Source organism: Lichenostomus cassidix, unplaced genomic scaffold, assembly GCF_008360975.1.
Source record: "Lichenostomus cassidix isolate B80296 unplaced genomic scaffold, HeHo_3.0 HiC_scaffold_42, whole genome shotgun sequence".
Taxonomy (NCBI): Eukaryota; Metazoa; Chordata; class Aves; order Passeriformes; family Meliphagidae; genus Lichenostomus; species Lichenostomus cassidix.
The window spans coordinates 576888-594300 of record NW_028147241.1 but is presented as its reverse complement, the minus strand read 5'-3'; the positions used below and the strand labels follow the sequence as shown (position 1 = coordinate 594300).

The window sequence follows — 17413 nt, the reverse complement described above, 5'->3', positions numbered from 1 at the left end:
CAAAGTGGCCAGGTTGGAAGGAATCTGTTGTCCCAAGTGTAAATGCCCCTTGCCTAAACCCCCTCCCAGTCCCCCATGGCACTGACCAGGAGAGGTTGGTGGACAGCAACATCCACAGTCAGGAGCAGCTTGAGCACTGCAGCAGCAATTTGGGCATTTTGGGGGGCACAGCCCAAATGGGGAGACCCAGGCCAGGGACTGGGACAGACAACCAGAATTCCTGCAGACCAGATGGGCTCAGGTGGACACATTCCACCGGCACAACTATGAGACTGTTGTCCTGTCCCCCAGGCTGGGCAGCCCCAGAACACCCAAATCCTCCTGAATATTCCCCTGAACCCCAAATTCACCCCCAAATCTGCAGTAAAATGGTGCAGCTTTACATCTCTTTGTTTAATTTCCTTTATTTTACCTCAATTTTGGTTGTTCTGACAAGGTGAAGAAGGAAATTATTCAAGTTGGAAAAGACCTCCAAGATCATCCATCATTTCTTGATGCCACCAGAAGAAACAATTACACAGCAGGTGACATTTTTTAGGGCATCACATTAATAAATCAGCTCTTCCCAATGAATTTCAGATGGCAGTCTGAGTCCCAATGGATGTTCTTGCCCCTGTGTTTGTCCAGGTGGCTACAGGGAATCAGAAGGACGTGGAAGCCACCAGCCAGGTGTCTTTCCAACCTGAGTATGTTAGTTTTGCTTAGCCCAGAACATCAGCAAGCTATCTTTAGCATTTAGGGGAAATTTAAACCCTTCAAAAGCTGTTGTGGTAGGCCTGAAGAAGTGGCTGAAGGGCTGGGAGAAAACTCACCCCTGTGTTCATGAGTTGGTTTTGCTTAGCCCAGTTTTTGCTGGTGGGTGGGGAGTGACACAAATATGGCTCCTGTGTGTCCTGTGTGAATGTTCTAGAAGTTTTCACCATGTCCAGCAGAGCCAACCTCTGATGGCTCTGAAGATGATGGTCATGCTGCTGGCCAAGTCTGGGTGTTGGTTACACCTCTGTGATGTCATAATTAAGAAGAAATCAAAACAATGTGCACGAGCACTTCTTTTTAGACAGAGGATGAGGAGGAGGTGAGAATATGTGAGGGAAAACAACATGGAGACACCAAGGTCAGTGGAGAAGGTGGGGGAGGAGGTGCTCCAGGCCCCGGAGCTGAAAATCCTCTGATGGCCATGGTGAGGACCATGGTGAAGCAGGTTGTCCCCCTGCAGCCCACGGGGTCCAGGAGGGGTGCAGAGATCCACCCACAGCCCATGGGGAGGTGCTCACGCTAGAGGAGCAGGTGGATGCCTGGAGGAAGCTGTGATCCAGTGGGAGTCCCAGTGGACAGAAAGGCTTTGCTCCTGAGATGGAACAGCCTGGCCTGGGCTCAGAGGTCTGAACCCTGTGGACAAGAACTCATGTTGCAGCAGATTCTGGCAGCTGCTGCTCGAGAGATTGGACCCATGGCAAAGAAGTTCACAGAGGACTGTCTCTAGTGGGAAGGACCCATGGCTAAGTAGAGGACTCCTCTCCCTGAACTGCGGAAGAAATTTTGGTCACGGACTGACAAAAAAACCCCATGCCCTGCCCCCCACCCATGCTATTGGTGGGAAGGGTTGAGGGGTGAGCAGAGAAACTATGTCTTAAGAGCTTATTATAACCTCTCATTTGCCTCCTCTGACTCTGTTTAGGGTTAGGTTACCAATAAATCACTTTGCAACTTTAAGTTCTCAGCCTGTTTTGCCCTTCGGTGCATCCTGCCTGGTTCATTATGAGCCTCAAAACGAACTCATGAGCCCTGTGTGTGTGTCTGTGTGTTAGTTTTTTTTTCTCTCTCCTCTGCACAGCTGCAGCAGGGGAGAGCAGAGAAAGCAGATTTTGTAGGTGCCTGGCATTTGGCAAGGGTCAAACCACAACAGTGGGACACTGGGAGTGTTGGTCACCAGGGCTCTTCCCAACGTGGGTCCTCCGATGGGTGATGAATATGGAGCAGGGCACGAAGCTCTTCCCCCACTCGGGGCACTCGCAGGGCTTCCCTTACCAGTGGCTCTGTTGGTGTTTGGTCAAGTGAGAGCTGCTGGTGAAGCTCTTCCCACACTCGGGACACTCGTAGGGTCTCTCCCCAGTGTGGATGCACCGGTGCTTGATGAGGGTGGAGTTGTGTTTGAAGCCCTTCCTGCACTCAGGGCAGCAGAAGGGCCTCTCATCTGTGTGAATCTGCTGATGTCTGAGGAGATCTGAGCTGGTCAGAAACCTCTTCCCACACTCAGGACACTCTTAGGGCCTTTCCCCAGTGTGGATCCTCTTGCGACGGATCAGCTTGGAGGTCTGGCTGAAGCTCTTCCCACATTCCCCACACTCACAGGGTCTCTCCCCAGTGTGGATCCTCTGGTGCACCATAAGCTGGGAGATCTTTCTGAAGCTCTTCCCACATTCCCCACACTTGTGGGGCTTCTCCCCATCATGAAGCTGCTCAGGAACCTGCAGTTCTGAACTCTGATTAAGGCTCTGATTGCCTTCCCGGCTCAGGGTGGCTCTTTGCTCCTCAGAGCACCCTGGGCTGGGTTTGCAGCCCCTCCTCATGCAGCATCTCTGGGCCTTTTCCTCCCTCTTCAATTCCTGGCTCATGGAGCTGCTCAAAACAGCCTCTTCCACGAGGTTCTGCTGCAAGGATTTGTCCTCCCTGGTCTCCACCCTTAGCTCACTGCCTGGGGGAGGAAGGACAAGGAGAGGATTTGGGATTTGCCTCCATGCCACAGGGAAGGGGAAGGAGATCCCCCCAGTCCATCCCCCAACAGTAGCAGGGTTGTCCTGTAGCCAGGGGCGATGCTGGGCTGGGAGATGGAGGAGAAGAGATGGGGAAAGGGGCAGTGACTTCCTCCTCACCTGCCTGGGGGTCCTGGGGCATCTTCCTCTTCCTCACAGCTTCCTCCTCCATCCAGACAAGGTTTGGCAATGGGGGGAAGAAAAACTGTGAGTGCCTTGGGTTGGGGGTTCCTCCCACCCAAGTTTATCTCTAGAAGTCACCAGGTGTTTTGTGTCCATAAAATCCTCCTAAAAGCAAGAGTGAGTTCAGAAAAAATTCTCCTAGGAGCTCCCCCTTTCCAGTCTCCTGTCTTTGGGGTTCTGGGGTTCCCCCTTCTCAAAGCTGCTGGGGCTCCTGTGGGTCCTGTGGATCCACCTTCTCTGGGGTCCTGCTTAGGCATGCCGTGGGGTTTCGGTGGTCCCAGGGGTCCCTTCTTCCCTGGTTGTGCTTTGGCTCCCAGGGCTCCCAGGGTCCCCCTCTTCAGGCTCCCCCCACTCCAGGCACTCGGGGCTTCCCCCTCTCCCCATCGCCCCTTTCAGTGTCCCAGTGTCCCAGCCCTGCCTCATCTCCAGCCTCCCCCACCCCTCCAGGCTGCCAGGGGTCCCTCAGCTCTGGTATTGCCCCTCTCTGCTCTCTGTACTGCGAGAGTCCTGCGTTCCACCCTCCCAGCTCTCTCCGGGATCCCCAAAACTGATGGCCTGTCCTGCTGATACTGTTGGAAACAATGTAACTTGAGAAATTTTATTGTATCTCTCTAGTTAGTTTTTCACTTGACTTTACCTGGGGAAAAGGAGTTTTCTTTAGTTCTTTTAGGAGATATAGAATCACCCTACGGAGATGGGATCAACATACCATGGATTGGGAGTGACCCCAAAGATAACCAGAAAGATAAAGACCATTAACAGAACATCCGCAGGCCGTGGTGACTATCACAAACATCCACCAGATGCCACCTCCAGCAGGGATGAAGGCATCTGATCCAGAAAAGGAATGATAAGAAACACTGAAGAATGAAATACCTAATTAGCATCAGAGGCGAAGAGATTCGGATCCAATGAGAATCTGAATATCGGAGGTTACTCAACTCTGGTCCAATGAACTTTAACACAATGTATCTCTATGGGGTTTTGACTGTATAAAATTCGGGGGAAAATTCTTTGAAGGCATATGTTCTTGGAATACTCTCCTAGGCACATCCTGGCCAGCAAATAAAGTAATGCCTGATTCTCTGTCATTTCAAAAACAGTGTCAGAGGTTTTTTTTTTTCCCCGCAGATTCAGTGACACCCATATGGTCCCAGTCCCTCCCAGCATGGTCCCAGTCATGCCCAGTTGTGTCCGGTGTAGACACAGTCACTCCAATTCCCTCCCAGTTGCTCCCAGTGTGGCCCCAGTTCCGCCCAGCATGGTCCTGGTTGTTCCCAGTGTGGTTCCAGTCAGCCCAGTATGGTTACAGACACTCCCAGTATATCCCAGTTGCCCTCAGCATGCTCCTAGTCATGCCCAGTCACTCCCAGACACTCCAGTAAGGTTCCAAGTGCCCTAGTACAGCCCAGTCATTGCCAGTATGATCCCAGTATCATCCCTGTACGATCCCAGTACAGCCCAGTCACTCCAGTGCTGCACTGCTGGGATCCCCCACCCCTCTCGGCGTTCCCCCCTCCCGCATCTCCAGGCTCCCCACAGGAGCCCCAAGGGCTGCAACTCCCTGCTCAGGCTCCCCAGCAAGGCCACTTTGGATCTGCAGCCCCCAGTTTTCCCTGTTTCCCTCTCCTTTTCCCCAGGCCGGGCTCCCCCTGTCCCCAGCGCTGGGCTGGGAGCAGCCGAGAGCCCCGCGCTGCCCATGCCGAGCTGTCCCGGCTGCATCCCCGCTCCTCCCGCGGGCTGCGAGCGACTCGGCAACGGCGGAGGAGGAGCAGGCAGGAGGAGGAGCGGGAGAAGGGATTGGGGCAAGGAGGAGAAGGAGGTGGCATTAGGGCGGGGAAGGAGGAGGAGAGACAGAGCGGGAGGAAGAGGAAGAGGAGGGCCAAAGGAGGATCGGTGAGGAGCCACGCGGTTTGGGTCTCCCTGAATTCGCAGCCCCCCTGGAGCATCGCCGCCCCCATCCCGCAGGTGAGCGGGGAGGGGGAGCTCGCCCCAAATATCCGGGGGGTCCCTGCGTTTGGGGTTTTTTGGGGATGTTTGGAGTTTTCGGGACTCCAAAGTCGAGCCGCAGCTGCCCCTCGGGGGGACATGAGGGGTTCCCCGGGAGGTGTTTTTGGGGGTCCCGGTGGCGGTGCGGGCAGAGCCCCGATGGGGGGCAGGGGGATGCGGGTCCCCCCGCGGTGGGGATTGGGCTCTGCCCGGGCCCTCCAAGCTCTGCCCGGGGCCAGAGGGTGACCGGCGGGGGAGTGGGGGAGAGCGGCTTTTGGGGAGCTCCGGGAGCCGCGGCTTGTCTAAGCAGAACCGCAGGGAGAGGAGAGCGCCAGCAGCCCGGAGCGGGGAATCCGCGGCAATGCCTGGGATTGCTGGGAGCCCTGGTGGGGGAATCTGGTGGCTTGGGGGCAGGATGGCCGGGAAAGGGGCTCAGGGCTCCCGGGTCCTGCAAGTGGCTACTCCCGGTATGAGCCCAGTTGCCCACCCCCGCCCCCCGCCCACACCCCGCCCCGTGTGGTTGCAGTTTCCTCCTTACTCCCAGTATGAGCCCAGTCTCTCCCAGTCTGACCCTGGTCACTTCCCTCGCTCCCTCTAGGATCCCTGTTGCTCCCAGTATGAACCCAGTCACTCCCACTCATTCCCTATTATGGTGCAATTTGCCCCCAGCACGGTCCCAGTTGCTCCCAGTTCCTCCCTCTTCTGCCCAGTGTGTTCCCAGTTCTCCTAGTTGCTGCTAGCATAGTCACAGTCACTCCCAATATGAGTCCAGGATGATGCCAGTCACTCCCACTTGCCCCCAGTATGGTCCCAGTTCCCCCCAGCACATTCCCAGTCTTTCCCAGTATGGTCCCAGTCACCACCTGCATGGTCTCAGGCACTCCCAGTATATCCCAGTTGCCCTGAACATTCTCATAGTCATCCCCAGGAACTCCCAGTTACCTCAGCATGGTTCAGTTGCCCCCGGGATTATCCCAGTCACTGCCAGTAGATCCCAGTTGTCACCAGCATGCACCCTGTCATTCCCAGTTGCTCCCAGTGTATCCCCAGTTGGCTCCCAGCATGGGCCTAGTAGCTGCCAGTAAGCCCCAGTCAGAGTCCATTGACACCCACTGTAATCCCAGTATGATCCCAGTTCCTCCCAGTATGATGCCAGTGGCCTCTAGTGTGATCCCAGTTGCTCCCTGTCAATGCCAGCATGAGCCCTGTAGCTTCCAGTATGATCCCCGTGTCTCCCAGTCTCTCCCAGTATATCCCAGTTGACCTCAGCATGCTGCCAGTCATTCCCACTTGCTGCCAGTTGCTTTCAGCATCATTCCAGTTGCCCACAGCCACTCCCAGTCAATGCCAGTATAATTCCAGTCTCACCCAGCATGCACCCAGCTGCTCCCACTGTGATCCCAGTATGATCCCAGTTGCCCCCAGCATAGTTCCAGTTGTTCCCAGTTCCTTCCAGTATGATCCCATTTGCCCCCATTGGCTCCTGCTATAGTCCCAGTCCTGCCCAGGGTGGCCCCAGACACTCTCAATTGCTCCCAGTTGCCCCCAGCATGGTCCCAACTGTTCCCAGTGTGGTTCCATTCAGCCCAGTTTGGTTACAAACATTCCCAGTATATCCCAGTTGCCCTCAGGATGCTCCTAGTCATTGCCAGGCACTCCCAGCTGCCCCAGTAAGGTTCTAGTTCCCTCAGAGTGATCCCAGTCTTTCCCAGTTACTCCCAGTGTCCTCCAGCATGACCCCAGTTTCAGTCAGTTGCCCACAGTATGGTCCCAGTTGCTCCCAGCATGATCCCAGTTGCTCCCAATGTGTCCCCAGTTTCCTCCCCACATGGTCCCAGTAAGCTCCAGTCAGGTGATGCAAATGCCCCTCGGGGGGACATTGGGGTGTCCCCAGGAGGTGTTTTTGGGGGTTCCCATGGCGGTGCTGGCAGAGCCCCGGTGGGGGGTGGGGGGATGTGGATCCCCACCGTGGTGGGGGTTGGGCTCTGCCTGGGGTCACGTGGGGACCATGTGGGACCCAGTGTTGGGTGGGGGACACTGGTTTTGGGGACTCCTGGGAGAGCCATGGGAGGGGAGAATGGAGAGGGGCAAAGGCAGAGCTGGGGAACCCCTGGCAGCGTGGTGAGAGAACAGGGGAGAGGGGATCCCTGGGACCCCCAAACCCATTGACTCCCCTAAGCAGGACCCCAGAGAGAGGAGACCCCCAGAAGCCCAAAGTGGGGAACTTGGAGAGGGGGATCCCCTGGGATTCCTGGGACCTCAATCAGTCTGGGGAGAGTGGGGATGCTGGAGAGGGGAACCCCCAGTAGACATGGGACCCCTGCAGCCCTGACAGGGGGAAACCCAGAACCCCAGAGTGGAGAGGCCAGAGAGGGAGAACTGCTGGGAGAGTCTTTTCTGGGGCTGAATCCTGGTGGTCTGGAGGTTTTTATGAACCCCAGAGCCGTGGTGACTTCTAGAGATGAATTGGACAGGGTGACCTTCAAACCCAAGGTAGTCAGTTCTTGTTTTTCTCCAAACCAGGATTTCCCATTCCCAAACCTCAGCTGGATGGAGGAGGAAGCTGCAAGGAAGAGGAAGATGCCCCAGGACCCCCAGGCAGGTGAGGAGGAAGTCACTGCCCCTTTCCCCCTCTCTTCTCCTCCATCTCCCAGCCCAGCATCACCCTTGGCTGCAGGACAACCCTGCTGCTGTTGGGGGATGGACTGGGGGGATCTCCTTCCCCTTCCCTGTGGCATGGAGGCAAATCCCAAATCCTCTCCTTGTCCTTCCTCCCCCAGGCAGTGAGCTAAGGGTGGAGACCAGGGAGGACAAATCCTTGCAGCAGAACCTCGTGGAAGAGGCTGTTTTGAGCAGCTCCACGAGCCAGGAATTGAAGAGGGAGGAAAAGGCCCAGAGATGCTGCACAAGGAGGGACTGCAAACCCAGCCCAGGGTGCTCTGAGGAGCAAAGACCCACCCTGAGCCGGGAAGGCAACCAGAGCCTTAATCAGAGTTCAGAACTGCAGGTTCCTGAGCAGCTTCATGATGGGGAGAAGCCCCACAAGTGCTTGGAGTGTGGGAAGAGCTTCAGCCGGCGCTCCCACCTGATCCGCCACAAGAGGATCCACACAGGGGAGAGACCCTATGAGTGTGGGGAATGTGGGAATAGCTTCAGCCAGAGTTCCAAGCTGATCATCCACAAGATGATCCATACTGGAGAGAGACCCTACGAGTGCCTTGAGTGTGGGAAGAGGTTTCCAACCAGCTCAGATCTCCTCAAGCACCAGGTGATTCACACAGACGAGAGACCCTTCCGCTGCCCTGAGTGCAGAAAGGGCTTCAAACAGAACTCCACCCTCATCACCCACCAGCGCATCCACACCGGTGAGAGACCCTATGAGTGTGGAGAATGTGCGAAGCGCTTCAGCCAGAGGTCCTGCCTGATCATCCACCAGAAGATCCACACAGGGGAGAGACCCTACGAGTGTGGGGAATGTGGGAAGATCTTCAGCCAGAGGTCCTACCTGATCATCCACCAGAAGATCCACACTGGGGAGAGGCGCTATGAATGCCCTGAGTGTGGGAAGATGTTTCAGAGCAGCTCTAATCTCCTCCAGCACCAGGTGATTCACACAGACGAGAGGCCCTTCCGCTGCCCTGACTGCAAAAAGGGCTTCAAGGACAATTCCACCCTTGTCAAGCACCAGTGCATCCACACTGGGGAGAGACCCTATGAGTGTTCTGAGTGTGGGAAGATGTTTCAGACCAGCAGCAATCTTCTCCAGCACCAGGTGATTCACACAGACGAGAGGCCTTTCCGCTGCCCTGAGTGCAGGAAGGGCTTCAAACAGAACTCCCACCTCATCAGGCACCGGCGCATCCACACCGGGGAGAGACCTTATGAGTGTCCCAAGTGTGGGAAGAGCTTCTCCAGGAGTTCTCACTTGACCAAACACCAACGGAGCCACCAGTAGGGGAAGCCCTGCAAGTTCCCAGAGTGCAGGAAGAGCTTCATGTGCTGCTCCCACTTCATCCCTGTCGTAGGTTGCAATATAGATGTAGTTAAGTATTCTATTACCACCAGCTGTGGGCCGTTAGCTGCTATCACCTGCTAATGACCCACTCCGGATGACAGGCAATGGGCCATCCGTTAGCTGTTACCAGCTGCTAATGACCCACCCCCCATGACCGGCAATGGGCCATCAGGGACTCACCGTGTGACTCATGGACTTATCTCATCCCATTGTGGGATGCTCTGCCCAGGAGGGAGGAGCCAGGTGTTCCCACCTGGATATAACCTGGCCCTGGAACTGTCTGAGCTAGCCCTGTCTACTGGGTTCCCAGAGGACCAGAGCTACCACTGGATCTTCAGCTGGAGACTAGACCTTCACAGGATCACTGCTTCAACTGGACTACTTCAGTTGGACTGCTACTACCACCCTAACAGGGTGTTAGGTTGTATCTGACTTTGTCAGTGCTTTTCCTTGTATTATTTCACTTATTTTTAATTTCAGTCTTGACTTGTGATCTCCCACTGGTTTGTTTTCAAACCAACACAATCCCCCATCAGAGGACCCACACTGGGAAGAGCCCTGGTGACCCTCACTCCCTGTGACCAACGCTGCGAAGACACCTGTCTGGTGGCTTCCACGTCCTCCTGATTCCGTGTGGCCACCTGGACAAATGCAGGGGCAGGAACATCCATTGGGACTCAGATTGAGATCGGAAATTCATTGGGAAGAGCTGATTTATTGAATTTACACCCTAAAAAATCTCACCTGCTGTGTAATTGTTTCTTCTGGTGTCATCAAGCAATGCTAGGTGATCTTGGAGGTCTTTTCCAATCTAAATAATTTCCTTCTTCATCCTGTCAGTGCAACCAAAACTGAGGTAAAATAAAGGAAATTAAACAAAGAGGTGTAAAGCTGCAACACTTTACTGAGTGAATTGGGGAATTGGGAGTGAATTTGGGGTTCAGAGGAAAAAATTAATGAGGATTTGGGTGTTCTGGGGCTGCCCAGGCCAGGAAAGGGTGATGATCTCATAGCTGTGGTGGCAGAACATGTCAACCTGAGCCCATCTGCTCTTCAGGAATTGTGGTTGTCTCTCCCAGTTCCTGGCCTTGGTCTTTCTTTCTCTCTCTCTTTCTCTCTCTCATTCTCTCTCTCATTCTCTCTCTCATTCTCTCTCTCATTCTCTCTCTCATTCTCTCTCTCATTCTCTCTCTCATTCTCTCTCTCATTCTCTCTCTCATTCTCTCTCTCATTCTCTCTCTCATTCTCTCTCTCATTCTCTCTCTCATTCTCTCTCTCATTCTCTCTCTCATTCTCTCTCTCATTCTCTCTCTCATTCTCTCTCTCATTCTCTCTCTCATTCTCTCTCTCATTCTCTCTCTCATTCTCTCTCTCATTCTCTCTCTCATTCTCTCTCTCAATCTTTCTCGATCTTTCTCTCTTCCTCTCTTTCTCTTTCTTCCCTTCCTTTCTTCCTTCCTTTTTTCCTTCCTTTCTTTCTCTCTCTCTCTTTTTTGCTCTTTCTTTCTTCCTCCCTCCCTCCCTCCTTTTCTTTGTGTCGCCAAAATTCCCCCCAGAATCCTCCCCAAAATCTCCCCAAATTCTCACCAAAACCCTCCTAGATCCCCCCAAACCCCAAAATCCAAACTGGAGACCCCAAAAAAGGCGAGGTTGTTTTTTATTCGGGGAGGGATCTCCCCCAAAACATCCCAAAATTGCCCTCAAAACCCCAACATCACCCCAAAAATGGAACTGATTGAATTAGGTCAGGGTCTGCGGGCAGCCTGAGCAGCACAGTGTGCGGTTAATTAGGAGTTAATTAATTAGGGTCGAGTAAATTAATTAATTAGGTCCAGCTGGGCAGAAGGCATGACCCTGCAGTCCTTCCTTTACAACACCAGGGGTGGCACGGGTTAATTTATTAATTAGGCATTAATTAGGTCCGGCTGAGCACCATGGCGCAGCCCTGCAGTCCCTCCTTTACACCACCAGAGGGCAGCACGAATCCCCCCGCTCTCCTCCGCGGCTCCAGGCGGAGCAGCTGAGCGTTGCTGAGGCTCAGCGAGCGCAGAGACCAAAGCTGCGGCCGAGGACTCCTGCCCTGCAGAGCCAGCACCAAACAGCGGTGGGAATCGCCGGGAAAGGGGCGGGAATTCCCGGGAAAGGGCTGGGAATCATTGGGGGGAAGTTGGGAATCTCCAGGTTTCCCGGGAATGGGACAAGAATCGCTGGGAAAGGGTTGGGAATGGCTGGGAAAGGGTTGGGAATCATTGGGAAAGGGTTGGGAATCTCTGGATTGCCTGGAAAAGGGTTGGGAATCATTGGAGGTGATTTGGAAGTCCCCAGAGGTGATTTCGGAATCACCAGATAGTCAGGAAACGCTGGAAAAGAGTCGGGAGTCATCGGTGGTGATTTGGGAATCCTTGGAGGTGATTCGGGAATCATCAGTGCTGATTCGGGAATTTCCGGATTGCCCAGAATCCCCTGAGCATGTTATAATTAGGTCTCAATAATCAATCAGAGACAATGTCCAATTAAGTATAATTTGATTTATTTAAGGCAAGCGAGTAGTGAGCAAAGCAGCACTAGGCGGCCGGTCAGTCTGTGCTCTGCCCATGACACCGCACCGAGACAATCAGAGTCCCCCCTTTTTATGCAGTCTCTATTTTCTGGCCACGTATAGCTTCCGGAGTTGGTACAGCACCTGCATTGTGGTGTTGCTAGGGGGTCTTCTTCTGCCCTTTGGTGGTCGTGGGAGGCAGGCTCCTCTTCTTCCTCGCACGTCCGCAGTGCCCCCCCCCCCAAGCGGAATTCTACAAGCAGCCCACTCCCAGCAATTGCAGGATACAGGATGTGCAGGGTAGGGGCCCCTTCCTTTTTTTATTCGGTTTTGTCTTGATAGGGTGTGTGGGGTTGGGGCCCTTTCCTCTTTCTTGCAGTTTTGCGAACTAAGTTTTACTTATCACAATAGTATCCATTGTAATATTTGCGAAAAGCCAACATTATGACATGTATTTATCATAAGCAGATTCAGCAATCTCCAGAAAAGAGTCGGGAATCCCCAGAGGTCATTAGGGAATCGCAGGAAAAGAGTCGGGAATCTCCAGAGCCGACTCGTGAATCATCGGCGCTGATTCGGGAATCTCCAGATTGCCCCGAATCCCCAACTCGGAAGCCCCCAGACCCAAAATTGGATTATCCCTCCCCAAATTTATCCCCAAATTGGGATTTTTCCTCCCCAAATTGGGATTCTTCCTCTCCAAAAAGGATCTCCCCCTCCCCAAAAATCTCTCCTCCCCCCTCCTGAGGGACTTGGAAGAGATTTGGGATTTCCGGATCCCTCTGGAATTTTGGTCCAATTGAGACTTCTGGAGAAATCCCCAAAAGCAGCCCTGAAAATGGGGAGAGGGCGTCAGGAGAAACCCCAAAATCTGCCCAAACATACCCCAAAATCTGCCTGAAAATCTGCCTGAAATTCAACCCCAAAGTTCCCCCAAATTCAACCCCAAATTCCCCTGAATTTCCCCAAAATTCCCCAGAAATTTCTCCCTGAATCCCCCCCAAATTCAATCCCCCCCAAATCCCCCCAAAATTCCTGCAAATTTGCCCCGAAGTCCCCCCGGAATTCCCCTAAGTCCTCCTGAATTTACCCAAAAATCTGCCCCAAATTGCCCCCAAAACTACCCCAAATTTCTCCCCAAATTCCCCTGAATTTCCCCAAAATCCACCCTGAATTCCCCCTGAAATTCCCCCAAATTCTCCCTGAAATTTCCCCCAAAATCTGTCTGAAATTGACCCCAAATTCCATCCCAAATGCCCAAAAATCCCCCAAATCCACTACGAATCCACCCAAAATTCCCCTGAATTACCCCAAAATTCTCCCCAAATCCACCCAAAAATACCCCAAATCCACCCAAAATCTGCCAAAATCCACCCCAAATCCCCAAAAATCCTCCCAAAATCCACCCCAAATCCCCAAATTCCCCCTAAATCCCCCCAAATCCTTCCCAAATTACTCCCAAAATTCACCCCAAATCCTTCCCAAATTACTCCCAAAATTCACCCCAAATCCATTCACAATTCCCCCAAATTACACCCAAAATTCCCCCAAATTCCCCAATAGCTCTAAGTGGTGTGGTTGGAAGAGAATTTGGGGATTTTTGGGTGGGAATTTGGGATTTTTAAGAGGGAATTTTGGGGGTTTTGGGCAGAGGATTTTCAGGAAGAATTTTGGGGTATTTTGGGGAGAATTTGGGAGTTTTTTGGGGAGGATTTCTGGGGTATTTTTGGGAGGATTTGTGGGCTTTTCTGGTGGATTTTAGGGTGGATTTTGGGGGGATTTGTGGGTTTTTTGGGGGAGGATTTGTGGGTGTTTTGGGGGAGGATTTTTGGGGTAATTTGGGGGGTTTTGGGGCATTTCGGATTGGATTTGAGGTTTATTTGTGGGGGATTTTTGGGGGCTTTTTTGGGAGTTTTTTCTTTGGTGTTTTTGGGGGATTTTTGGGTTTTCCATTTCAGGGGTTTTCAGGGTGGATTTTTTGGGGGGTTTAGAGAGTTTTTTATGTTTGGGTTTCATTTTGTTTGTTTTTTTGGTTGATTTTTTATGGGGATTTTTGTTTGTCTTTTGGGAACTTTTTAGGGTTTTCCAGCTCAGGTGTTTTTGGGATTTTTGAAGGTATTTGGGGGGATTTCAGGACTTTTCCTTACCATTCATCAGAGCCCAATGAGCTTTGTGTCCCTGGAGGAGCCCAGGGCTGTGATTTCTGTCACCATCATAGCTGGGAGGAGTTAAGAGAAAAACACAACGAAATCCAAAACAAATAAAAAGAATGGGGAAAAAAGACCAAAAATTGAGAGTTTGATCCCGAAATTGGAGAAAAAACACAAAAATTGGGAGTCTAAGCCCAAAAATGGAGAGAAACCAAAAAAAATTGAGAAAAACCCTAAAATATGAGATTTTGAGATCAAAATTGGAGAAAACCACAAGAATTAAGAGTTTGAGCTCAAAAATAGAAAGAAAAAAAAATGAAGAAAAAAAAAACCCCAAAAATGAGAATTTGAGATCAAAAATGGAGAGAAAAACACCCCAACATGGAGAGAAAACCTGCAAAATGGAGACTTTGACCTCAAAAATGGAGAGTTTGAGTCCAAAAACATGGAGGATTTCCTCAGGGAAAATGCCATGAGGAGTTGAACCTAATGCACAACCCAGAGCTGATGGACTTGCTGGAAAATATACCCAGTTAAAAAGTTTGTATAACTTTAGTCAAAGGTTTTATTTGTCTTCACCCCAAAAGAAAAGGAATTTTAAGTTTCTTTCCAAGGCATTGTTCTACCAGGTGAGGTCTGATGGACTCAGCATATCAACAGACTGGGAGGAACCCAAAGATAAAGGTAAAAGATAAAGATGATAAAGATAAGGTAAAGATAAAGATAAGATAAAGATAAAGTAACCCAAAGATAAAGGCAATCAGCAGAGCATCAGCAGGACATCAGTGGATATCTAAAACCCAAGACCACCTCCAGCAGGGGTGAAGACATCCTGGCCCAGAAAGGAAACTGAAGAATGAAGAATCTAATTAACATCAGAGGCGAGGAGATTCAGATCCAATGAGAAACTGAATACTGGGCGTTTGCTCAACTATAGACCAATGAACACTGACCCAATGCTTTCCTATGTATTTTTACTGTATAAAATATCTGAAAATCAGGTAAAAGCCATGTATCATGGAATGATTCTCTCTGCACAGCTGGGCTATGTGTGGATGAGATGATTTCTGTGGTACATCCTGGCCAGAACAACGTCCAGGTCAGATAATAAAGTAACGCCTGGACTCTCTAACATTAAAAATGTTTTGGAGGGTTTTTGTTTTTCCCTCAGATTCAGTGACAATATGAAAACTTCTACATGTGGCGCCCAAGGTGGGGCAGCAGTGATGGCTTAGATGTGTGAGACTCCACAGCAGCAGAGTGTCTGACAGCGGGAGCAGGAGAGGCGACAGGGACGAGAAAATCTCGGAGCCTGGAAGGTTGAGTCGGCCGCTCAACCCTCTGTGTGGTAAATGAGTGGATAGCAAATGTTGGCTTTTGCAGATATGAATTTAGCATTTAGAAGTGATAAGGTACTGTGTAAAGTAGCACTAGGATAAAATGTAGTATAAAATAGAATATCTCTGTTCCCAAGAGTGACTTTGGAGGGAGAGCAGAGCCTTCCTGCAGTGCCCTCAGGAGATGCCCTTTGCTGCTGGAACTGCTGTGCTGGAGGCCAGCTGTGTCCCAGCAGTGCCCATGGCCTGTCCCTGCCTGTGCTCACAGCACAGCCATGCAGCAGGACTGTGACCAAGCTGCCATAGCACTCAGGCCTTACACCCACCAAAGGGCTGGGAAGGGGAGTGTGGAGTTGGGAAGAGCAGAGCTGGAAAGAGCAAGCATACTGCTCCCTGGCTGTGCTGCTGTACTGGGACTCTTTTCTCTCTGTCTCTGCACGTTGGCCCTGCCATCGGCTTTCCTATGGCATCAGATGAAGGATATTGGACAAACAAGTCAATGCAAGGCCCTTTATTTTATTTAAATACATAGCACAGTCCCTCATCTGCACAGTCTCTGAGTACAATTTAAAAGGTAGACAATCAGTTAAAAAATAGGGTTGAATCATAAAACTTAGTTGCACACCCATTTTGAAGAATAAAAAAATTAAACAGAACAACTACCATAACTACTGCCAATAACCTGTGAAGGCAGGCTGGGCCTGTAATAACTTGCATTAAGAGTGATGTGCAGAAGGATAAAGGAAGTTTTTCGCTTGTAATAAACATCAAGTTTTCAGTTTCCAGAGGGTATTCCTGAGCTCCTGGTTCCTCAGGCTGTAAATGAGAGGGTTCAATACTGGAGGCACCAGTGAGTACAGAACTGACAGTGCCAGATCCAGGGATGGGGAGGAGAGGGAGGGAGGCTTCAGGTAGGCAAATGTGCCAGTGCTGAGAAACAGGGAGACCACAGCCAGGTGAGGGAGGCATGTGGAAAAGGCTTTGTGCCGTCCCTGCTCAGAGGGGATCCTCAGCACAGCCCTGAAGATCTGCACATAGGAGAAAACAATGAACACAAAACAACCAAGTGCTAAGGAGGTAGTGAAAACAGAGACCTCCAATTCCCTGAGTTTGGAGTGTGCACAGGAGAGCTTGAGGATGTGTGGGATTTCACAGAAGAACTGGCCCAGGGCATTGCCCTGGCCCAGGGACAGGGAAAATGTATTGGCTGTGTGCAGCAGAGCAATGAGAAAGCCACTGGCCCAGGCAGCTGCTGCCATGTGGGCACAAGCTGTGCTGCCCAGGAGGGTCCCACAGTGCAGGGGTTTGCAGATGGACACAGAGAGGTCATAGATCCTGATGGTGAGGAGACAATACTCTGCTGTGATGAAGAAAAGAAAGAAGAAAACCTGTGTAGCACATCCTGAGTAGGAGATGTCCCTGGTGTCCCAGAGGGAATTGTGCATGGCTTTGGGGACAGTGGTGCAGATGGGGCCCAGGTCAGTGAGGGCCAGGTTGAGCAGGAAGAAGAACATGGGGTGTGCAGGTGGTGGCCGCAGGCTACGGCACTGATGATGAGGCTGTTGGCCAGGAGGGCAGCCAGGGAGATGCCCAGCAAGAGGCAGAAGTGCAGGAGCTGCAGCTGCTGCATGTCTGCGAATGGCAGGAGGAGGAAGTGTCTGATGGAGCTGCTGTTGGACATTTTCTGCCTCTGGCCATGGGGACCTGTTGATGGAGAAAAAGACAGTGACAAGTCAGGAGAGGCTGCTTTGAGCCAAACCACTGCCATTCCCTGCAGGCTGTCTTGCTGGGACTCATCCACCCTTGTTCCTTCTCTGGGAAAACCTTCATCCAGGTCCCTGCCTGAGCTCCACTTGTGCTGTCTGAGTGTGCCATGAGCAGCCAGGGCTGTGCGTGGGGCTCTCCAGGAGCCATCCCTGCCCTGCTGCCCTGGGTTTGTGGCCATTGGCAGAGGGACAAGGCTGGGTATTCAGGATTTGTCAGTGGAATCACTCTCAAAGTAGAAATATTTGGTAGCATTTTTACTCCCAGTTTTACAGGATATGGAAGGCAGGAAAAAGATGGAGAAATTGGTTTCCTCCCCTTACACCATTCCTGGTTGTCTGAGGTCAGAAATCCCCAGCACTTCTGCTGCACTCAGAGCTTGCCACTGAGAGATGTGAGAGGCAAAGGGATTCCCTGTGGCTCAGGGCAAGGTGAGGGGCTGGATGGGCTTGTTCCCAACTGCCCTGGGTTTGCACCTTTGGCTGCCATCAGAGCAAAATCACATTCCTGTGTCACCCTGGGAAGAAAGCAGACCCTGCAGAGAGCAGAGGGATCACTGAATGTCTCACCCTCTCCAAAGGGCTCTCAGCAAGGTCTCAGCCCCTCCTTCTGCCAAGGACACTCAGGGTGCCCTTGGCAAACCCAACAGCATTATACTTTGCTGTTGGGCCAGGGCAAAGGGA

The 17413-nt window shown here is 51.9% G+C and overlaps 2 protein-coding genes across 2 annotated transcripts in view; one reads left to right on the top strand and one right to left on the bottom strand.

Annotated features, from left to right (window-relative positions):
• Positions 1 to 469: 469 nt before the first annotated feature.
• LOC146424122 (uncharacterized) lies at positions 470 to 2982 on the bottom strand. Its single transcript, XM_085043930.1, has 2 exons — positions 2874 to 2982; positions 470 to 2695 (listed from the first exon to the last, which is right to left on the bottom strand). Exons 1-2 carry the CDS (start codon positions 2923 to 2925, stop codon positions 2265 to 2267), a joined length of 483 nt encoding a protein of 160 aa, XP_084900056.1. The 5' UTR covers positions 2926 to 2982; the 3' UTR covers positions 470 to 2264.
• Positions 2983 to 4787: 1805 nt separating this feature from the next.
• Positions 4788 to 17413, top strand: part of LOC146424105 (uncharacterized) — a 261931-nt gene continuing 249305 nt past the window's right edge. The window contains exons 1-3 of the mRNA XM_085043916.1: positions 4788 to 4904; positions 7449 to 7527; positions 7706 to 8894. Coding sequence (XP_084900042.1) covers positions 7476 to 7527; positions 7706 to 8880 — 1227 coding nt within the window. The 5' untranslated portion in view covers positions 4788 to 4904; positions 7449 to 7475 and the 3' untranslated portion in view covers positions 8881 to 8894. The remainder of the gene's footprint in view (positions 4905 to 7448; positions 7528 to 7705; positions 8895 to 17413) is intronic.

Bases quoted from the DNA above. Each gene is read 5' to 3' on its own strand.
- LOC146424122 (XM_085043930.1), bottom strand. From the start codon at position 2,925: ATGGAGGAGGAAGCTGTGAGGAAGAGGAAGATGCCCCAGGACCCCCAG. The intron at 2,696-2,873 runs GTGAGGAGGAAG...TTCCTCCCCCAG, and splicing joins GCCCCAGGACCCCCAGGCAG to GCAGTGAGCTAAGGGTGGAG.